At 35.8% G+C, this 24,515-nt stretch overlaps 1 protein-coding gene across 1 annotated transcript in view; it reads left to right on the forward strand.

The window, feature by feature from the left end:
- Positions 1-24,515, forward strand: part of MINDY3 (MINDY lysine 48 deubiquitinase 3) — a 54,477-nt gene that overhangs the window by 20,724 nt on the left and 9,238 nt on the right. Inside the window, exons 9-12 of the mRNA XM_027907375.1 lie at positions 1,885-1,955; positions 4,301-4,381; positions 22,518-22,590; positions 23,400-23,472. Coding sequence (XP_027763176.1) covers positions 1,885-1,955; positions 4,301-4,381; positions 22,518-22,590; positions 23,400-23,472 — 298 coding nt within the window. The remainder of the gene's footprint in view (positions 1-1,884; positions 1,956-4,300; positions 4,382-22,517; positions 22,591-23,399; positions 23,473-24,515) is intronic.

Genomic DNA, 24,515 nt, shown 5'->3' on the forward strand with positions numbered 1-24,515 from the left:
CTCTGTGGCTACTGTTGTAGCCAGAATCCCAGCTCTTTCCTTATCGGTCAGAGTTCTCGTGTAGTTATCTGTCGAGGAACAAAGTACTTGATAATAGAATCCTAGGATTTTTTTTTAGTAATTTTCTGAATGTTAAATACTATTTATATGTGGCTTTGCTGTTCTGTTCCAAGCATTGGCTCCTAAATCTGAAACCTTTGTTTGGCAGACTGAACCTTACATTGATTTTTGTTTTAGAGAAATACATGTGATATTTTTAAGAAATATATGTAATGTGTAAAATGATTTCTTAAAAGTACTGTTGCTTACTTTTGCCACTTGTTTCTTGTCACTGCACATATAAATGTACTATTTCTGTACGATAGCTATTCCCTAGTTTGGAGGATCCTTCACTATTTTTTTTCAGTTGGGCTATAGCTCTCTTGCCCTCTGCTCAAAGAAAGGATGAATTTCCTCAGTGTATGGCAATTTATAGCAACACACCTATAAGTCAGTGAGAAAATGGGGTTCTGCAAAATATTTTTATGCATCCCTGAATGTTTTAATTCCAAGCAATTTTGAAGATAATCCCTGAAGGCACAGTTTCAGATCAAAAAATTCTGCACTGAAACAGCCTTTAAATACATATAGCTGACACTCTAAGATTAAAGAAGTTTTAACTTCCAGGCCACAAAGGTAGTGAACAAGCTTGTGTTTGTAAGTTTTTTGGGTTTTGATTTTCAGAGTTGGATGAATTTTTTTTCCACTTAACAGTAGAGTTAAACCACTACTACAATAACTGTTCTGCACTGTTGCAAAAAATTCAGTAAGCTTGGAGTTGGTGAAGGGAGCATGGCATACCGTGCCTAGTGCTGTGAGTTACAATGAAATGCAGAGTTGATTTCTTACAGTCCAGAATTTTTTTTGAATTTAGAACAGTTACAACCTTTGCTATTGTCCTGAGGCTTTAGCTCATGGATAAAGACTTCATAGTTTTATGCTGTTCTACATGAATGATCAGTGTTAAAAAATATAGTTGCAACTTGGTGTTTTAGAGGGAAGTTTCAAATGCAAAAGTCAGTGTTCACTTGAAAAAAAGGACATCCAGATCTTGTTAAATTGATGATGATACATGTTTCCAGGTATGTGTTGCTCTTGTTTAGGCAATGTTTGGGGACCTAGCAAAGCTGTTCCAAGCAGACAGTACTTGGAACTGTTGAAATGATGTATATGTAAGCCCAGAGCTTCTTCCAAATCCTTATAATTAGTTTCAAAGCTTAAATTTTGAAGCACTTCCTTGTTCTTTATTAGAGAACCTCAAATAAGGCTCTGTAAGTGCTCTTTCAATCAGTAGTACATAAATATTTGAGCTATTCCTGACAGCTGTGTGTGTGTTTGAGAGCTCTATGAAACATTAAGTGGAAGTCAGTACAGAAGATCAAATTAGTTTTCCTACTAATAAAATTATTTTTTGCAAAATTATGTTTTATTACTCAGAATGTGAAATATTTAGATAAATATGGCCAAGGAACTCTTAAGGAAAGAAAAAAGAAGGAGGAAGAAAAATACATATGTGCATATATATGGGATTTTTTTTTCCTCTTCAAGATAGCTGTTTTACTTAGGTTTTTCTGAGAATAATTGTGGTGTAACTTGAAAGTACTTCATCTCCTACTAATTTCAAAAATTTTGAAAAGTGGCTATCAACAGTAAGCTTTTAAAACCATGAGTTTGGCTCATACTTATAGAGAGAGAAATTATTAAACCTTTATAATTTTGGTTATACCTTAATGATTTGCATGCTTTCAAGTTATTACTTAACTAATTTTAAAAGTAAGAAAAAAATGGGTTAAAATAGGATTTGCAGGTTTTTCTTGAATAAATGTTGTGTTTTGTTTTGAACAGAACTTCTTGGCATACACAAACAGGCAACGGTAGGCTTTTTGACATTGATGGAATCTCTGAGATATTGTAAGGTAAGCTGTTTTCTACATAATTTGAAAATTTTCTTTTGTTAAGGTGTTGTGGGCTTTTTTAACAGTATTACTGAAAGCTTTACTATGTACAGTTTGAGATCTTAACTTTCAAATTATGTTCAAATTAAAACTAGGACTAGTATATTAAAATGGTAGATAAATAATAAAATTATTAAATGTGTCTTATTGAGTAAACGTGGTTTGATGCTACTTAAATTAGAACTTTATTGCACTCATTTATTATAGCTAGTTAGAAGCTTGTATTTTTAGTAAAATAACTCATAATGCATGTTATGTAGATGGTTATAAAACTGTGAGGTCCCAAAGTGTGTTGCTGTTATGAATGTGTTTATCTCTGAATATCTGAAAGTAAGTGATGGACACTCCAGTCCATATTGTTTCTTCCTGTTGTGGCACAGAATCTCTTGATTTCAGGTTCTTATTTGAGAAATTTTGTGCCTTACTGTTATGATTTAACCCCAGCCAGCAGCCGAGCACCACTCACCCACTCTGCCGCCAGTGGGATCAGGGGCAGAATCAGAAGGGTAAAAGGTAGAAAACTCATGGGTTGAGATAAAGACAGTTTAATAGGAAAAGCAAAGGATGCACACAAGCAAAGAAAACAAGGAATTAATTTACTGCTTCCCATGGGCAGGCAGCCATTCCCAGGAGAGGAGAGTTCTGTCTCATGTAATGGTTTCTCAGGAAGACAAATAGCCTGATTCCAAACGTCCCCACTCCTTCTTCCCTCCCACTCTATATACTCAGCATGATGTCCTATAGTGTGGAATATCCCCTTCAGTCGGTTTGGGTCACCTGTCCCAGCTGGGTCTCCTTCCAGCTTCACATGTACCCCCAACTTCCTTGCCAGTGTGGCAGTACAGAAAGCAGAAAAGGCCTTGCCTCTGTGTAATCCCTGCTCACCAATAACAAAACATCTCTGTTATCAACCCTGTGTTCAGCACAAATCCAAAACAGCCCCATACTAACCACCGTGAAGAAAATTAACTCTATCCCATTCCAAACCAGCACATTCCACCCCTTATTCCATAGCATTTATATCATGGCCAGGTCCCACACTATTCAATACCACCTCATTAACCAGCATGCCCCTTCCCATCCTTTGATATAATTCACAGTTATCATTCCCTTAGTCTGTGGATCACCCCTGCTAAATGTCCGCAGAATGTCCTTTGAGTTCATTTAGTCCATAACTTTGGGTTCCATCTGTTGCGGTGTTCACACTGGACAGGAGAGGTGATGTCCTGCATGGAATTGATAGGCACCAAAGCCAGCTCAGGTCAGGTCACTGCTGCACTCCAGCTGCTTCTTGTAAGGGTTCTCCTCCATTGGTTCAGGTGGTTCCTGTTATAGTAATCCCTGTAACATACAACTCAAATAATGGCTTACAACAATTGAGAGGTTTATCCATTAGAATCTCCACCCCTGGTCCTTCGGAGCAGGTTAGAGGGTTTGATACTGCAATGAATTTTGCCCTTTGTTCCCAGAATGGCTGCAACAGGGGTCTCCTCCTGTAGTCCACCATTAGTAAAACCCACACCATAGTGCTCCATGGGCTGCAGGGGCCAGCTGTTTCACAGTGGTCTGCAGGGGAATCTCTGCTTCTCCAGCGTTGTGTCCCACCCATGGGAGACAGTTCTCCTTGAACTTCTACAACATGCGTCCTTCCCACTGGCTGCAGTTCTTCACAAACTGCTCCAGCATGGGTCCCTTGTCCAGTTACAGGTCCTGGCTGTTTTACAGTAACTGCTTTTGAAACAGTATGAGTACACTTTTTTTCAAAAGACTTTTTGGTTATTCTTTGCTTTCTTTCCAATCTCTATTGAATTCCTTTAGCTTAGCTCAGGGTTAAAGAGGTTAATGTAGTTGGCAGAACGTTGGTGTATTGACTGTAACTAGCTGTCCCTTCATTTATTAAGTAAATGTCAATTCTGAATTGATTCATCCCAAACCAGCTAATAAGTCAAGTGGACTTCTACCTCATTTAACATCTGATTATAGTACTGCTAAGCACAGGAGTAGTGTGCAGTGTTTGGAGCATGTCTCCAAGGTTGAAGTAAAGGATATCATTATTGCCACAGTCTCATTGATGTCTTATATATGTCATTGTTAATTATCCTAAGCTTGTTTTCCAAGTCAAACAGCAATCAGTGATCAAAATTAGAACCTAAGTATTTTACACAGTTATGCCGTTTTATTGAACATACTATATTAGTTGTTAGAGCAGTTGTGATTCCACTAACTGAATTTTCATTAACTTTGTCACTAACTAGGTGACTTTTCTGGGTTTGCGTTGTGTTTCTGATTTTGTTGTACCTTTTTAGGTTGGCTCCTATTTGAAGTCTCCAAAATTTCCTATTTGGATACTTGGCAGTGAAACGCACCTCACAGTCTTCTTTGCCAAGGTATGTTAGATGTGGTTTTTGGTAACCTCATGCAGATAAACACCACATAAAGTCAAAGTACAGATCTTACTACCATGTGAATTTCATGTGGCTTTAATGTAAAAATATAGTCACCAAACCTTTCAATTAAGCCTTCCCTTGAAGGTAAAGTTGTTCACATAATTTACCAATACCTCATAAATTACAGTGAAGTGTCTTTTAGTTTTAGCATAATTTATTGGGCTGGGGGGAGGGTATGCTTTAGAACACCATGCTTGAGGTAAGTACTGTCTTAAATTTCTATAGTGCAAGAGAGATATAAAAAGCAAGTAGATAGTGTAGGTGACTTAAGTAGTTTAATCTTCCTGACACAATTTTTAATCTATAATGATAATTGGTTGTTCTAGATTAAAAATAGATATTAGGACTGTTATGATAATTCCTTACATTTACTCTGTCAGGTATATACTCTAATCTGTGAGACGTCCTTTGGAGAGGACCTCTCAGTTTAAAATCTTAGAGCAGATTTTCCAAGGAGACAAATTCTGTTTCTTTATTTAACAACTGCGAGTTGTTTTCTCTAAATTTTATAGAACAGTTGTTTCTGATTAAATTTTATTGAAACTTCAAATGGTACTTCCTAGTGTATTTATTAGTACTTATTAGGAATTAACTTTCCTGTACCTAATATCTTAAAAATTAATTAATCTTTTAGGTATAAATCTAAAAATAGATACTAGAACATACAACAAAGATGAAGCTATAAATTTTTGAGCTGTTGAATTTCATTAATTAAAATGTTTGCCCAATCTTTAAAAAGACAACAAAAATGCTAAGATTTTTCTTACTAAAAAACAAACCCTCACGATACATTGGAAGCTTCTGTGTAATAGTATTTATTTACCTTAAATTAAAACTTAAATTTAACTTAAATTTCAAAAAAAAATCCTTGAAATTAATTAGCCAGTGTTGCACATTGACTGTGTTTTGCAAATTCTGAATCCCTTTATCTGATAAATACTGTTTCCTACTACATGGAAACAGAAAAATCATTATTCTGCTTTGAATGCCTGTTTTCTGCTTTACTCTCTCCCCAAACAGTCTTTCCCAGGAAAGCTTTTTTATTTCAATTTTGGAACTTTATGCATAGTTATTCTGAATTATGCCATCAAAGTTAGTACCCTGTCATATAGACAGCAGCCTGATGCAAATAGGTATAATCACTCTGTTATACCAGTACCCGTCACAAATGTTATTACACCTAATGTTTAGTGTCTTCAGCGGCAATTTCCAGGTAGAAATCCATTTCTAATGCATCCTTTTAGGATGTTGAGGGCTGTTTGCTGGGTTTAATGCAGCTGGATATCAATATGTGGTATCTCTAATTGGTTTTCCTTTGTCCACTGAACTCCACTTAGGCTGTGGAAAACTTTTGTTATTATTAAACAAAGCAGGAGCTGAAGATGTGTAAAAACTCTTGAGTCCATGAGTTTGTGTGTCTGACCCACCCTTTCTAAAGGAGTGGTTGTTGAGCATTTCAAGTGGAGCAGAAACGTTGGCTACAGTGGTTATGTGAGTCACGTTGACAATCCATTATTGTATCAATTGAAGCTACGTGCCAGAAATTACAGGAAGAAACTTGAATTCATTGCCAGTGGCTAGTCAGCAAGTTATTAAAATAGCATGGGTTGTTGTGTAGATGGTGTTTGATACTGAGGATGTAGCTTCTTGTTTGATGGTGAGTTTGATTGCATGAGAGAGAAATTTTCAGAATGGAAAGAAAAAAATTACTGTGGAGCCAAAACCAGTGCTGATTCAGTTTTAAAAAAAAGCACATAAGCTTTAGTTCTTTCAAGCTGCATGTATTTTACAGGAGCCTAAACTTTTATGAATGTTAGGCAATTATTAAGCATAATAGTAGTTACTTTTGTCATTAGCTAAGTAATTGGGTCTAGAAATCTAGAAATAGCAATCTTCCTAGGCTGCTGTCACTACAGACAAGTAGCATGGGAAAGTAAGGGAACAGGACAATCTTCACTGCTATCCCAGGGACTTTTCATGACCATGGAGGTTTAACAAGCAAAAGGTTTTACTCAAATTCTGCATAGTACCCTGCTTAAAAAAGCTGACTGCTGTTCTTTAATACTCAGATGTTTCACTCAGATTTTTTACATTTCATGAATGATGAACATTGTTCTCCTACCAGTAGAATGAATGAAAAACCACCTTTTCTATCTTGGAACATTTAGATTTAAATACTGTAGACATCTATTGCTGACTGCCAGAATATATTTGTACTACATCAAACATGGACCATTCCTCTGTAGCTGTGACTGTGAGAAATGTTTTTCAGTCATACTTTCTAAAAAATTAAATCTGTTCGTAACAGCCATTCTAAAACTTTCTATATTTTCAATGGATTGTAATAAGTGAGCAAAATGAAGCACAGTATCTTTGGGCTGAAGGTCACACTTACAGCTTAAAGTGAAAAAAAATTAACTGAAGTATGTTATTTGGCTTAAGTTCTCTTGTAACAGCTGCTGCATGAAATAGCCTTAAATGGAGACAGTTGAGTCATGTCCTAGTTTTAACAGAAGTCTGCAGTGGGTCAGCAGTTTCTCCTGTTTACGAAGAGAATAAATTTTATTCTATCTGCATGGTCTTCATCTTCATATCTTGATTGTTGTAGCATTTCTGTACATACCAGAGTTATGAGCTTCATTTTACTGCAAAGAATTGGATGTAGAGAGAAATAACAAGAAATAATTTCTTCCTTAAAAGTGCAATTTTGATTGAAGCACATTTTATTGAAGAGAATATCAACAGTTTTGCTACCTGGCACTTAGTTGACCTGTCATCAGCCAAATGATTTTTTGTAGTTAGATCTTTTGGAAAGAAAATAGAATCTGGAAACATCTGAAATGAAACCTCACATCTTCCATGTATTAATTTCTAAGGCTGACTGTCTCAGGCAAAAGTACTGCAGCTTGTTCTGTTGATGAGTATGTTACTAAGTCAGAAAGGCCACATGAACATCTGTATTACCTAAGTAGTTCTTCAGAACTCTAGTACTTACATGTGTCATAATAGAGTAGGGAAAACTTGTGTCAGTAATTGGGAGGGCAGACAAATCCTAGCAATTAGTAATTAATTATTAAGTAACTAGTACAATCATATTTTCTTTCATTTAAAACTGTGTGTGGATGAGGTCAGAAAGTTGCTTAATGCTCAGCAGTCCAATTTAACATTTTCTGAAAAAATAAGCATGGCTATTAATCTTAGTGGTCATGGACTCTGCATTTTGCAACAAGGTAGAGTTCCCCTGTAAAGATGAGTATGCAGGTTCTTCATAGGCAGCTAAATCAAAGCAGCTGTCACTTCTGCCTCTCCCGCCCTCCCTTCCTTTCAGTGAATAGGGAAGCTTTCAAATGGCCTCAGTGCAACAAAAGCAAACAAGGAACCTTTCAATCTGACACGCTGAGGCAGACGGTGCAAAGGCAGATATATGGTATTGTAAATGTCCTCTAAAAATCAGCTTTAAGGTTACAGGTATTTTTTATTTTTTGTCTTCTTTCTTGTAGGGAAGAGGAGTGAGAAGTGCGGTAGCTCTGCTTAAAACTGTGATGTTCTGGATGAAATGCTGTATGGGCAGTTCTTAATTTTTAAGATATTCATAACATAGGAAGTTATGACAAGCTGAGACTATTCAGAACTTTGAAGAGTGTCCAAGTGTGGTCAGACTCTGTATAAAAGAATACCAACAGGTTGAAATGTTATGCAGAGTATAATACGAAAATGTTCCAGTGCAAACAATAGGAAGAACAACACCGAGTTAACAGCTGCTTTCTAAATGCTGTCTGCTGATGTGCAAATCCACATGGTCTGGAAGTTTGAATTCAGACTCTTTGAAAGTGAAAAGAGAGCAATGGAATGAATGTCTGGTGATTGAAACTGTCTTGTGGGGACATGTCAGCTGTGTAAGTTTTAAAAAAATTCCCTTAGTTTGTGTCTAGGTTTTGGAGCACACAGGCCACAACAGAATTGGCTATCCATTTTCAGTTATGGCACTGTTGCATTTCTAGACCTGAAAAATCAGATAACGAGAGGAAACTCCTGGCTGAGATATCTGAAAAGTTACAAATCAAAAGTTACTTTTGAAGGAAAATGTCCCTGCTCTGGTCTATTGGAACTGTACTGGTTTCAGATTACATTTTTTCATTTTTCTAACTTTGATTACTGTTCTACATATTCTCAGGGCCTTTCTTCTGCATCCTTGATAGTAATGTCTCTCAGAAGAAAGAACACTCACTTTTCCTCTGGAACAGTTTTTTCAATCGGAGCTCAGCTGAGGAGCACCTCAGCAAATGCTGACACTGCTATAGGAGAGCCAGAATTTGTGTCAGTGGTGTTTATCAGGACTGGGCTAAGGGAGAGTGTTATTTGGTACAGCATTTAAGTCAGAAGACCAACAGAGGTGGTCAGTGGCTGGGAAAGAAAGCAAGATGTACGTGTAAAAATTCAACCATTACTAGTATGTGTTAACAACTCTGGTCTGTACAAAAGTAACTTACGTGTACTCTTTAATTTAGGAACTCTTCTGCTTTGCAAGGTAGTGAAAAATACCTGTGCATTTCCTTTTGTTTTTTACTCCCATGACCAGTAAGTGCAGGTAATCAAATTTTGAAAAGTATGTCTTCATCAGAGAAGAAATTAAAATCACAGTTTAAAGACTCCTCTTCAGGAAAGGGTTAGAGAACATGTTCATTCAGAGTCTTTAGTTTTGAGAAGTAAGAGGAATTGGATCTGGTTGGAACAGTCTGGACATTTAAGGGAAAGGATATGGATGAGGTAACTGCAGAAATAATTTCTAGGCTAAATTAGTGGTTTATATTTTCTGTGTGCTGATTAAGAGCAGAGAGATAAATGCTGCTCTGTTCTTGATGATAGCTCTCACCTGACTAAATCAGCCGTGACTCTTCAAATATTTCTGTTGGCTGTTAATTTAAGAGCTTTTTTCAGGAAGAGACCCCTTTTTAAAATGAATGTTGAAGGAGGGTGGTTTCCATAGGAACTGTGGGCTCCCAAAGAGTATTAAAGTTATTCTACTGATTGGTTTAAGCTTCATAGTGTAAATGCTATTGCTGAATTAATTTAAGTTGTTCTGAATAACGCAGTCATTCATAAGGGTTTCTTTGTCCAAATGAGTTACCTAGCAGAAAGGCCAGCTCTGAGGTCTCACAGTTGGCAAGGGGCACCTCAAAATAAAATACTTCTGAAAGGTATCTACCCTATTCTAGCTTTGTGAGATCACAGAGCTTAACTTTTTCTGCTCTTGTGGGTCTACTCCAGTTTTACTTGTGATGAATTTGTTCCTGCTACAGACATGTAGTCCTTTTTATGAACATGCACTTCTAGAGAGTTTATTAATTGATTAGGAGGTTTTCTGTGGGAGAATTTGTGCTTTTTTCATTCATGTAAGTGATTTTCACACCAGCATTATCAAGCATTATTCTAGATTTTGTCTAAATTTTTCATTGTATTAAAAGAGACTACATATAATGCATCAGTGTGTGGTGGCATATTTGTTTCTAATGAAACCAGTTCATTATATCAATTTATCCAAAGTCATTGTGATTTTATCTTCTCTGAAGGTAACAAATCTGGAGTATTATAATTTCTTATGAAGTCTCTGTATTTTTTTTTTTTTTTTTAGTTTTTAATTAGAAATGTGCTTTTGGTTCTAAGCGGAGGTGGCTTTCTTGAGAAACTCTAGCCATCATATGATTTTTGGCTTTGCTCAGAAAAAATATTTGTTTCCTTTTATTTTCCCGTTTCTCATGTTGTTTGAATGAGTAGCCAACTCTGACAGCTGCTAGGAAATGTCAAATCTCCGTGTATGCTCATAGTTTTTGATGGTCTGTACTTCAGCTATACTAAAAGAATTTTTAAATAGTGGAGAAGGCAAAGCTCCTCTGAGTGGCTATACCAGCTTTGTACAGAACATATTCATTTTCATGTCTCGCACAAAGTTAGGGGAAGAGATAAAAAGGTTGTGATGACCCAGGTATGCCATCTCCAGTCCAAGAGATAAAGAACTAATTCTGGTTTTGCTGCCTCTCTGACATCCACTCAGGCCTACAAAGTGTCTTGGAGAACTCTGGACTTCCATGAGGAGCAGAGATAATCAGAGGATAACAGAAGGGTTGAGTGGGAAGATTGAGATGGATGCCCCTGGTAGGCAGGTGGGGCTGTTCTGCAGAGCTAGGGTAGGCTCACAGATCACTGTGCCATAAGAAATTCAGTAATGCAGATTTACAGAGGCCAAGTGATGTTCTAATGCTGTGATTACTACACTGTGATTATGACATACATTACTACATCTTAAATCAGAGAGTCACGAGACAATACTGAAGTTTCCAGCATTTTTAGGGGACCTCACTTAGATTTTCTGGTTTTAGGGTTGATGATCACTCTTTCTTCCAGAGTCAAGCAGGACTCTAGTTGCTCAGGATTTTTGGATATTTCAGGTATTATTAGAAGGATGGAGTGGGATATGAGTTCCTGTCGCACTGTTACAAAGAGACCTTGAAGTGGAGATATAGATGTACAGCCTAGTATAATTGCTAAAAATATTGAGCTAGGAAGAGAAAGCTATAACCATGGAATCTAATATCACGTGGCTGACTTTTATCAAGACTGGAGTACAATCATATACCTGTAGATGTTGAGGAAGTTGCATGTGAAAAGTATTAAAGAGCACTTTGGCGGTCTTCCAGTTCCTGAGGTTGGGTAAAGAACTTGATGTCTTTGAATACTAGAGAAATGAATCTTTGGGTACTGGTGGGCGTTTTGACAATTTTTGGCAAAACTCTGAAGCGAAAACATCTAGGAATTAGGTCCAGGTTGTATTGCTCTTGTCAGAAGTGCTGTGCGTCCCATAATAATGAGTAACAATTATGAGGAATTGCTGTTCAGATCATAAAGAGGTAACTCAATCATGAGGTTTTGCATTGTTTGTTCTTAGACACAGAAATTTTAGTGTAGAGATCTTTAAACCGAGAGACACAGGACTCTGCATGTTAATCTAACCAATTATTTCAGATTCACCATCTTAAAAGAATTTTATTTGCTGTGTTTACCCCAATTGTCTGACTAATTTAAGCTATTTAGTCATATCTATTTGTTCTCTACAGTTTTAGAAAATTTTTAAGTTTCATCCCATTATATACAGCTTTCACAGTGATCATTTAAGGGCATTTTTCATGGTTGGCTGATATAGACCATGAAATGTAATTGTATGTGCCCCTAAGCAAATAAGCAGATTACTTCGTTTTGGGAAAAAACTTCTTATCCATCTGTTTTCTTTCAGAGAGGGAGGTTCATTTTTTATATATGAAGTAGCAGAGAGTAGGTCTGTTTGGACACACTTTTCACGTGTTTGAGTTGTTCCAATTTTTGTGTCACTGGAAAGAGTTCGCCCTGAAATGTTACACATTTTGATACTGTTCTGTGCTCAGGTAGATGAGAACATCTTTGTACTGACTCAAGGTGTGCACTTTCAAAGCCTAGATGAAAACTTGTAGAATGGGTTGTGGGGAATAGTTCTAGCAGTTCCAATAGGAACTTTTAATCCACCAAAATTTAGGTTACAAAAATTCAAAATAAAACACTAACACTTGTTGAATGAAATACCCTTTGAAATGAAGGAAAGAAGGAGGCCTGAAAGAAGGAAGGATAGAAAGCCAGTGCAATGCAAGAACCTTTTCTAGATCCACAAATGAAAAATTAAGGAATTACCCACAAATTCCTAAGGTCTCAGTGTAATATCTTGTAGGAGCACTTCTGAATTAGAAAACTTAGAAAGAAAATTTGCCTAAGTAATGACCATGAATATCACATTAAACATTTTTAGGAGAATGTCTCCTTCATCATTCTAAGCCTGTTTTAAATACAGTTAGAATGAAAAGTGATTCTAGAGGTCATCTATCAATTCACTTTTCCAACTTCCTAATTCCCTTCTAAGTGTGTGCTCTGTTGACCTTCCCTTTGCCGAATATGCAGTTCAGTTTGTTAAAAATCAAACTTTTGTCTAATTTTTAAAGATTGTGTGCGAACATGCTTGAGATCAATGTACAGTCATCTCCATGAGACAGTATTTAGACAACAACATGTCAACTAACTGGCTCTTTTCCCAGTTGAATATCTTGTAGTGGTGAATGTGTAAAGCCCAAGTTGTGGAAAAGGCACCAGAGCAGTGTAGAAATGGTGGATCACTTACTCCCCATTCATAGGCAGCACTGTCCTGAGGAATGCTTTTTCTTTTTCCTCATATTAGAATGTACGATTTTCATATGTAAACTGAAATTGGGGATTGGAAGGTAACAGATTGGGTCTTACCTCATAGGAGTACTTATTAGCATCTAGAAGGAATTGCAGCCTCCTATTTTTGGAAGGATGAGGGTATGAACAACATGTTTGCATGTATGGTAGCCTATCATGTGAAAGACTGATTTTTAAAGAAATACATTTTAGTTGTTTCATTCTTTTTCATAGAATATGCAGAGTGGCTTGCAACTAGTAAAGATATCAAAGAAATTGCTAAATGCAATTTTATATTTTATAAGTCACTGTATCAAGTAAACTCTGAAAGTAAAAGTATTGTATAGAAACAAAGGCTGAGAACTTGTATCATTCTGTATCCCTTTTAGGTGTGAAACCAATGTTGGTTCCAGCTATTTTTGATACAATAGCGAAGACATTGGGCCTGAGTCATCACATTACGGGTAGATATTCTGTTTTTGAAATTTGGAGGAAAGACATACTGGCTCATTGTTAAAAAACAATTAAAAAATTGGTAGAGTTTTTAATAGTATTGTAGTATTTAAATATCAATCAAATTGATATTTAAATAAATGTTGTATAAAAAAAACGTATTTGTAATTCCAAATCAAGTGAAAAACAGAATACTGATGGCTTTTTCCTCCATCATTTGGTTCTTCCATTAGTCAGGTGCTCTGACCTTTCCAGGTGCAAGTCCCACTTAATTCTGACACAATTATTTTATTTTCAGCTACATAAAATAAAAAAGTATTGTTTATGCTGTTGCTGGGGTAGCAAGGCAGTAGGATACAGTCATCCACAGAGAACTCGCCTGAAGTTTCTTCAAAAACACCTTTTGTAATACAATGTCCTCTTGTGTGTTGTGTTACTTTTCTTTTTCCTGCTAGGACACCAAGCATATCCGCCTCACTTAATGCATTAACATTTACCACTCAATTCTGCATTTGGCACGTGTTATGTTTGCAGTCTGCTGCCAATGTTCTGAAATTAGGTATTGTTTATAGATATGTCTTTGCATAATTGTTTTACAATGACCTTCCTCTGGTGGGTCACTGTTATGGAATATTACACGGCACAACTTGGAATCCTTCCAGTGTCTGATAGTGAATGAGTTAATGGTTAGTTCACAGTAGATCTCGTTCTGAAAAATAAAGCTCTTCTTCGTAAGCCCTTTTCTCATTTGGATGTTTATGTCTTGGCTTTTTAGTGTTCAGAATTATTTTACACTACACTTTAGCTTTCTGCATGTATTTGGATACATCTCAAATTTCCCCAAAATAATAATACTCTCCTTTTTATTTGAGCCCTCTGGATAGTGGAGGAGGTATTATTACATCCTAACTAATATGTAGTTTGTCCAGTATTCATGAGTAGGTGGAGAGGAGAGGCATAAACTTCTCATTGATTCCCTCCAAGGCCTTCTAAAGTCTTAGACCAAAAGCTTTGACTTTGACAAATTTAATGTATTTTCATTTCTCACTAGTTTACAGGTCATTGAATGGTACACAAACAGTTAGGAAGAGAAAGACATTAGCTTAATCTTGCAACAAGTGAAAAATGGAAACAAGAGGATTAGTTTTATGCTGTAGAGCACTCCTTTCCAGAAATTCTATAAATGCAATGGTATGCTACAGTGTTCATACCAGGCTTTAGTGTGATGGTGTATTTCTGAAGGAGATAAGGCAGAGGTCAAAGATGCTGTTCTAGTCATAAGATGCAATCTCAGCAAATTGAGAGGGGAAAAAAGCTGAGTTTTGTTTCCTCCTTTTTTTTTTTTTTTTCTCCCAACAAGTGTTTGTATGCATGGATGTCAGTCAAAGTTTCTAAACCAATCCAGGTCAGTAAATAAACCAATTTAGGACAGAAAACAGTGCATTTGTAGTCAGGATTATCTTCACGGAATCATTCCAGAAATGGAATTTTAAAAGAGAAATGTTATTGAGTCATTTCCACACAAAATTCTTTATAAGAACACTAAAGTCTAAACCAGTCTTCCAGATTACAAAATTTAGTATGCTTATAGTATCACGATGAAGAGACTTTTTAGGCAAGTAGAATGAATACTCCATGTACCTTTAGCTGAGGTAGTAGGTAGAAATCATAAACCTTGATAGTGCCAGGCTCACACCAGTCATTCTTTGCTCTACAAGTCACCTTCCTTTTTATTTTATCTTACATTTTGATTGCAGCCTGCTAACTGCAGATTTTTATTCCCAGATAATGATACTGGGAATACTATTTTTCCCATTTTTATTAAAACTTAGAACTGGGACTCTGGTATTTACTGTGTTACCAAACAGCAGTTCCAGCATGTGAACTGATTACCTGCCTGTCGTGTCTTCTGTTTGAAAAAATGAATCTCCTTGAGTGGCTGTGCACACATGTTATAAATACATGTGCTAGACTGATTCCTCAGATTCTTTCTTCCCATTGCAGTTTTTCTTCTGGGGAAAAAAAAAATAAATTCTGAAGGCATTAATGTATTGCAGAACTTTGGAAATAGAGTTTTAAATATAGTTATTGAATGCCAATAAAGATATTTTTAAGTGAAGTGTTCTTGGGCTAAACAACAGGGAAATTATTTTGTGGCCATTTTCTGTCTCTCTGCATAGTTTTTATCCAAAATGTCTGAAGACCAGATGTTCTTTCTGAGCAGGGCACCATGTATCCTTGAAAGTGAAGGCTGACATTTTTTTTTATTCTCTGTTCAGCCTGCTTTATTCCCATGTTCCCAAACCCTACTGGGATAGATGCAGGGAGCTAGAAACAGTAAATGAGACTGCCAGCATACCATATGCTTCAATAATAAAAATATACTTTAAAATAGTAACTCTTGTGGTCCTGAAACTTCATGCCAAGTTCTGCTTTTTGCAAAACTCACAAACTGCCTGAGAAATGCGTGACATGACAGACTGAACTTGTATAGAGAATCAGTGTCAGGATACTTAAGATAATTTTATGAACGGCAGGAACCTAAATCAGTTTGGTTTGTAGCTGATGTTTGAACCACACAACCTTAAAGCATATGAGAACTGGTGAATCCCTGGGGATGTTAGGATGAATCCATATACAGCATCTGATTTAATCCTTTACTAGTACAAACACAAAGACTTTTAGTAATCAGTTTCTAACCACTTTTTAAGAAGTATTAAAAAATAGGTTTTTCATCCCTATATTGACTCATTTCATACCAATAGCAACATTTTTTGTGTACGGAATAACATCTTTTGACCTCTTTTGATAAGACAGCTCTGCTTTCAGGTTAGGATATGTGAATGAAGGAATTGAAAATCTAAACGTGGAATGGGGAAAAATATGAAAAGAAAAAAAGAGGGGTTGCAAGGGTTGTCTATGGGGGGAGGAAGTTTTGAACTCTTCCCAGCAAAGGTGAAGCACATTTAGTGATATTTAAGACTTCGCCTTAATTTTCTATCTTTACTTTTCCCATTACATAACATCAGAAGTCACATCTGAATAGTATATTTGTTTGTTTCTAAAACTGTAGTAACCTTATTTCAATATTTAAGTGCATTTTTTTCCAGTATTGCTTTGTTTTATATAAGAGTATGAAATCTGTTTTCTCTTTGTAATCTGTATTAAGGGGAGTCCAATGCCATTTTCATTTACCAGTGGATTGCTTACAGTATCCTTATATGCTTATACATTTATATATGTACTTTAAAAATAACTGCTTTGTGTTACAGAGTGGTGCCAAAGTTTTCAGTCAAAGACATAGATAAGTTAAAAACACTTAGTTGTGGAAATATTTAAACAGTGCAGATGTACTTAGAAAAAAAGTTCAGTCACTGCCTATATGTAGTTAAGAAAGCTTGTAATTGGTGTGAAGTGAGATGGGCTTTATTGTATAATACAGCTTTAATGAGAAAAATATCACCATTTTTATATTAATTGAAACGATATTACTGTTTTTCATAGAAGAGAATTGCTCTATTCCGCTAGTGCTGGAATTAGCTACCTGAGATACCACAGTCAAATATGAAACTCAAAGGCAACACTGTTTTAATAATAATAAAAACTCTGTGAATATTTAGTATTTTCTCCATACATGTATCAACACATATACGTATAAAAACTTCCTAAACTGTTGCTTACCAGTACTAAATTACAGTGGATTATGAATGTTTTGCTTCATAGAGCTCATACATTTCACATGTAAAGACATAAACTATTACTGTTAGAATAATTAACCAGGCTAATAATTGTCCTTTAGAAACACTTTCGTCTTATTTGAGTTATAAAATGATCTGGTCTGTTTTCAAAAACATTTAATCATTCCTGGATTAAAGCAAACCAGAGGGTTTTTGTCATGCTAAGAGAGAATTATGTGGTTTAAGTGGGAAACTGAACACTGTAAGCTGGTTTCCAACATTAAGTGCAGCTTTTAGTACTGTGAGAACTGTATTTAGGAAGATTTGAATTTCTACAGTACATCTTCACTGGCTTTAAACTTTGCTATCAAATGTTCCTGACATACTTGTTCATTTCCCACATCCTGATTTGAATTGCCAAATAGTATGTTAATACCATGGGTTGTATAGCAATCAGCTCGTGTCTATAGGCTGAAATATTAGATATAGAAATAGTATAAAATACAGATATTAAATTTTTTACATAGAAAAAAAGTAACATGATAATAGAGGCTAAATTTAATCTTGAGTAAATAATATTGTGAAGGTTTTGGAAGTCGTAAAACACAGAATTTGCCCATTTCCAGCTTGATTCCTCTTAGGCAACAGATAATTTGAAAAGCTCCTTTCAGATTAATCTTGTGACTGGAGGGTAGTATGTAATTTAGTAATTAGGTAAGAATTCCAGTAGACTCAAATTTGCTGACTCCTGGTCTGTAATTCCCTAATGTATTTTTGCTTTCAAAACAAAGACCTTGTATTGTATTGCTGAGCAAAACAAGCTAGTAACTAAGAAAAAGACTACATACCTAATCTTAATTGATTTACAATAATGTCTTGTAATATGTCTGTCAAAGCAAGGAACATGTTGAAGAAGCTCTTATTTTTTAATGGGTCAGCAAGTGAGTTGTTGCCTCCTTGTAATGTTTTAAACTAAACCACCACCATCTGTGGCAATATAACTGTTAAACATGTATTCACTGTACTTGGAGTTTCTCTTTATTTTTTAAAAACTGCACTGCTGTGGCATTTTAAGTTGACTGTCTCATTAAACCATCCTCTCCCACAGGAATGGAGGATGTATTGTGGTTTCTATAACTTGAGTGTATGTTAAAAGCCCAGGTTTCCAGATGGGTAGGCTGACAGGGTCTTCAGATTCCTGTTATTAATTCTTGCTCTTTGGCTTCTGTTTGCTTTTCCTCCTCAGCCTCACCTCACCTTTGGATCAAGTAGGCTCTCTTTTCTGTCTGGGTAGTATGGATGAAGGTGAAAAAGGATTTAAAAAAGTAGTCCACATATAGCTTTTCATTCTTCCCTATTGAGAACTCTCTTCTGTTCTCAGCAAGGTACTGCAGGTCCTGTGGAGTAAATGCCTTTCACTCTTATAAGACAGTGAGCAGCTGGTGCCAGTTTGCTTCCTTTTAACCACCTTGTTGCAAGAAACTGCTTACCATGAATGTTTCTCCTCCTGCCACATCTATCCCTTGATGAACACTTGGAGATAAACTGTGTCACCTTCTTCTGGTCTGAATTACAAGGCCTGTATTTTATTTTCTGGCCCCTGATAAAAACTCAACTACTTTGGGGGTGGCATAGTTCCTTTTGTGCCTCTTTCTTCTCTTGTTCAAGGAAAGGATTTTCTTTGACCATTTTCTGAATCCCAGATAGACTCATAGCCCTTCTTCAAGGCTGAGGAGGATACAGTATATGACATTTGACATGTGCCATTCTGAAGTGGCTGCAGAGTTCTTGTTCAGTGACAGATAAGTCAAGGACCTTTCCTTCAGTTCCTCTATAGAACTCTCAAGGGGGGAAAGATCTGATACTCCTTCAAGTATTCTTTGGCTGTGTTCCAGTTGTTTGGCATTTTTTTAATGCCTTCTCTCATAGAAGATAATATGCAGCGGAGTAATCTCGTAGTCCACTGGCCAGCACAAGAAAATAATTGTAAGCAGTCTATACAGGATACTCTCATCACTGCTACAACCACGGGCCAATGACCGTCCAAACTATCGGTGCAGATGATCTCCCTGAAAACAAATGGCAGTCTTGAACTAGTCTTCATTGGCAGTCTGCCTGTTCAGAGCTAGACTTGTACTCCTTCAAACTGCCTTCATGGTTTGAATTAACTGTTCATGGGATACCCTTCAAACTTCATGTTATGTCAAATAACATGAAATGCCTTAGGACAGACTCTGCAAGTTAGGGCTCTACGATTTGGCGTGCTTTGTTGCCATGGCATAATTCTCCAACTCTGTCCCTTTGTGAACAGACCCTTTACAATAGTCTGCCTAAATTGACAGTAGAATGTTGGTATTTCTAGAACAAGATGCCTCAGCAATCTCAATACCTATTCAGTGGTGCTTTTCCATACCTGTTTGGTTATTTGTATGATGGTAATAATGGCCTCCCATTTCAGGTCTTAAAGACTCTCCTTTCCTTGATTTGGTAATTATCTCCTAGGAAGATCTACGGTAAAGCTGTTATTTAATTTTAGGCAATGTCCAAGTTCTATTTAAGCTTCTCCATCTTAATGAGAATCAACAACTAGATTTTATATCACTGCAAGACTTTGAACCTCTTTTTACTTCTGTAGTGATGATAACTCTCCCACTTGTGAACTGATCCCAGCCTATGTTAAATTTTACTCTTTGGTTTACTTCTTAGCCAATCTCTACAAGTAAAACAGTATCTGACACCTTTAGGACACATAAACTCATTTGTATGTGTGGTGAGACGTATGGCACTTCTGCTCCTTGCCTCCATGTAAAGCTGCATTCAAGTCTATTCTTTCTCAGTTAAGTGGGTTATTTTATCTCAGGCTGTAAAGAGCATTTCCTGTCTTCTGGCTTGGGAGCAGGATTCCCTCACCTTTAAAAAGAAGAAACCTTGTCTGTGTCCTCTGGAATACTGACATTGGATGTGGAGATTCATTGCAAATGAATGATTACAGCCACAGGAGGAACTGAAGCTTCACACTCTTATTTCAGAGCATTATCTAGTTTGAGATGTGTTGTGTCTTTTCTCTTTCGAGAGATAATCTCCAGAGGAACCTTACTGACATGTAAAATCAAATATCTTTTTGAACCAACTCCACAGTGAGATGCCCTGCCTGGCATCCAGTTTCAACAACCAGTTGTGAGACTCCATTTCCTCTGTAAAACTGAATTGGCAATGGATTCAAAAGTCAGCTGGAGAGATGGGAATCAGTTTCAGAGATTCCCATCAACATTGTTTTCTTAGGAAACCATCTTGGCAAAGTTGATTCCTTGAAAGCCACTGATTATAGCATTGAAAAATACACACTTTTCTCTGTAATACAAGACTGGATTAAATAAACTTCGGCCCTCCAGATCTGATTAAAATATAGCAAGTTAAAAAGTTGATAAATAGTAAGTGTTTCTGTATTGTCTCTAGGCAAATTTTTGAGAAGAAAGTACTCCAATATGTAATTCTTTCATGTATCACTCAACAGTGGTAGTGTAGAACTGAAAAGCAGTATGAGTGCAGATTGCATTATCCAGGGCTACAGGTCTTTTAGGGTACAATCTTTGTAAAAATTATAGCCAGGATTTCCGTGTGGCTTAGCCGTTATGTTCTGCTTTTGATTTGTAGAATGAAAACTTCTGGTATGTTTTCATTAAAACTTATGAAGAATATTTTTTGCCTCTGAGGGTAAACATGGGATCTTAAAATAACTGGTACTACTGAGAAGAATAACTTTTCAAAGTAATATAAAATTACTTGTTTGTGTATCACAAAAGCCAACGAGTGAAACATGATTTTTGGGACATGTTATACTTAGTATTGGAAATAATTATTGTAATTAACTGTTCATGGGATACCCTTATATGGAACTTTCAATGCATGGGTTAGATGAAAATACAATTCATAAGGCTGGGATGGGGAATACATTTTGGCACATGAGGTGAAATATCAGCTTGGGCAGCTGAACTGTGTTTTTGTTAGATGTTTGTCACGTTTTCAGCTTTACTACGTGAAGGAGCTATGGTATTTTTTCCCCCCTAGATATAAATATATGGGCTAATTGAATTTTCAAAGGTTTCTGGATAATGGGAATGAATGATATGCTAAGTTAGAGGTTGTATGGGATTTGTATATAAAAAAATTGAAATCTTGGATTTTTAACATTTTATAAGACAACAGTCTCAGTGAAAAGTCAGAATTATTTTGCAGATAAAAGAGGTGGGCTTTTTGGTCATCTCTCCCAAGCAAGTAACTTTTCCAAGTTTTCTTCTGAAACTACTTGCTTAGAACGTCAGTAAATCACATTTAATGAACAAAAAGTGGTAATATGTAATAATTTGGATGCTTTACCGTATTTAAAAGTTCATTTCAAAGGCACAGATTTTTCAGTATTGAGAAATGCATTCAGTGACTTCATCTAGTAAGTTCTTCCTGTGTGCACATATGTGAACTGAAATAACTAAGGACCCGGAGGACCTGGAAAATTAAAATGCCAGTGGAAATGTACGCTATTTGCAATTTATTCTTGTATTACATTAAGATTGTATGGAAAGAACTGCATACTCGTAAAGCAAAATAGAAATATGTAGTTTACGTTTCAAAGTGTATGTGCAGTTGGAAGTTTCTTTGGGTTGTATCCTTCCATCCTATTGGAAATTTTAAGAGTTCTCTCATTACATTATCTCCTTGCACTGCTAATTCTTTTGTAAGAACCTACCATTAAAATATCCCTTCTTTAGCGTTAACTCCTGAATATTAAAATCGCTGATCATTTTGCTGTTAATAAACTCTATATGCTATGGCATCAATTTTAAATTGAGAACTATTTGCATTAGTTTACTTTAATACACTGTGATAGCGAAATCTACTCCTGCTTAGTATGTTTTGTATTCCAAATTATTTAGGAGTTGTTCATATATTATGAAATTTTACAGTCTATGTGTGTAGCTTGTATAATCACATAAGTGTTACCCATTATGACAGGGTGTGTACTCAACAACTGCACAACTTCATGCATCATCTGGCATTATAAAATTAATTGAGTTGAGCTGTTATGATTTTTTTATCTGAAAGTACTTACAGGAGGTTTAAAACATACATAAATCTGAAGATACACTGTATTGGATACAAGTATTGGTTTTCTGTAGATGTTCTAGTTATTAATTTGTAAAATCACTGGAAAACTTTTCATTGAATAGTAGTTTTGTTCCAAGTAAGTAATATTTATTTAAATTTAAATTAATTTAAAATTACATTATTATGATACTGAATTAATATAAAAATCTAGTGTTTCTATTTTCAGTATGCAAAGCAAGGAGAGATTAGCAGGATGAAGGGACTCCTCCCAAATTAGTTTCTTCCATATGCTTTTTCACTTGGGACTCTCGAGTACTGGATGATCGGAACTGTAGTTTCCAATTACCTTCTGTCCTGCAACATCTATATGAAAAGACTTGCATAAAATTTGTCTAGAAGTTTGTGGCATAATCTTTAGTATATTTCTTGATCATTTGATATCACTATCAGCAAAATTGCCAAATTACCTTAATTTTTTTTCCTATTGTATTTAAATTTTCATTAATTTAGGTTCCAACCACGTATAGTATGGCTAAAAGTCTTCTTATTAATCTGTGTCTGAAGCAAGAATATTCCGAAGGTTTTCTTTTTTCCCCCCTCTGTAGGATATGGCCCTTGTTGCTCCTGAAGCGCCTTCAGAACAAGCTAGAAGGGTTTTCCAGACGTATGACCCTGAGGGTAAGGGCTGTACTACTTACTGAAATAAGATTTTTAGTAGAAATGTACTCATTAAGAGAGGAATTCATTGCCTAGTACATTAGAAATGTCCAATACAGTAGTCAATCTATAAGTGACTTTGAGCGCCCTGTTCAAGTGGAAGGTGCCCATGGAACTGAATGATCTTAAAGGTCCCTTCCAGCCCAAACCATTCCATGATACTATGAAGAAATTCTCTGAGATTTCTAAAGTAAGGAAGTTGTGCAATAGGAATTAGAGTTCTTAAACATACGTTTTTTAACCTTGTAATTCTTTTTGTAATTAGCATAAAGTTAAATATAATTTGATTTCTCCTTTATTACACTTTCATAAAACAACCGATCTGATTTGATTCATTCTTCATGAGATTTTGTTCTTGAATGTGTATGACATACACCGAGAATTTTCTTATGATTTGGAAAACAGAGGATATCTGACATTCAGGTACTATTTTATCTAATCAAAAGGGAAAAAATGTACAGTTATTTATCCCTAGGTACCTGGTGGAGGTGGAGATTACTATACAGAGGTTGAATTCTTAGCAAGGATTAAGCTTTTAATTGTATGAGTGATAAACTCACAGTTTCTGTATTGCACTCCACTGGGTCAAATAAGGTGGGAGAGAAGTATTTAAAAACTTTGTTCCCTCTAGAACCCCACCATTTGCTTGCAAATTTTACAGGTATAAATGTAAATATGTAATATGTAGTATTTGTATTTTTGAGTGAAATTTGTACTCCTGGAAAGCATTTTATTTCTTTTTCTCACAAGAAGCTTTGCTGTTTCTTCAGATAATGGTTTTATACCAGACACTCTGCTAGAAGATGTAATGAAGGCTCTGGACCTTGTTTCAGATCCTGAATAGTAAGTATAATAAAATTTAAGTATGCAGAAGTATCAGTTAACCACATTAATTATAATTTAGGACTTTTTTCTGGATTCAGTTAACCATATCTTTATTATAATTTCAGGTTGGGTTTTTTTTTCCCTAGTTTGCATTTTTTCTCCCTATCTTGCATTCTGGGCACAGAATGTTATTTTGAAGTGTTTAAGTCAGCTTTAAATTAAATGGAAGGAATGAAAATTAAGGTATCTCTAACTTTGGTGGTGTTAACTAGAAACCAAAAAAAAAAAAATCTCAGACCTATTGCATTACTATACATTGAGGAGATAGTCACGAATATATTTCTGTATGTTAATGGGGGTGAAACTGTGTGAAAGGAGAGCCAATCAAGGTATTCAGAAGAAGATTTGCATTATATTACCACTGGATCTGTCTACAGAGTTTGTAGCTGAAACTGCTTCAGTTACACTTCTGTTTCCACCAGCATTCAGGACCTTGTGGTGTTAACAGTTGTCATTTGTTTCCGGAAATGACACATTGATTCCTAGGATTAGAGTTAAAACTCTTAAATGAAAAAGGTAACTTATTTTGGATCTAATGTGGACAAACAGGACTAATATTAAGTGACAACAGCTATCTTTCAGTGTCAAAACTTGACATGTTTTGCCAAAAACTAAGTGCTTAACCCAGAAAGATGAGTTACGTACTTGAACTTTTTAAGCACTGCAAAAGATGCTTCTGCCCTTTTGGAAACAGGTGGTCTAGTTTAGTTGTGACTAAACCAGTTTTTCTGCAGAATGGCTGTGGAGAGTGCAAGTTTACTTAGCATAGCCTTCTGAAATGTGATTGATGCCATTTTCTCTCCTTTCAAATGTTAAAGTATAATGAAGTTTACTGAGCTGTTCTCTGGAGGATAGAAGTGAAAATTGAAATAAAGAGATACTATGAAACTAAACCAAAAAAAGTACAAGACAAAAGGCTGGCGTTCATATTATGACAATAAGTAGCGCAATCTACAGAAGATTTTTTTTTAAGGGAGAGAAGGAAAAAAGCCATAATTTAA

Source organism: Empidonax traillii, unplaced genomic scaffold (assembly GCF_003031625.1).
Source record: "Empidonax traillii isolate 1590-97213 ecotype Southwest subspecies unplaced genomic scaffold, ASM303162v1 scaffold1446:size109812, whole genome shotgun sequence".
NCBI classification, from domain to species: Eukaryota; Metazoa; Chordata; class Aves; order Passeriformes; family Tyrannidae; genus Empidonax; species Empidonax traillii.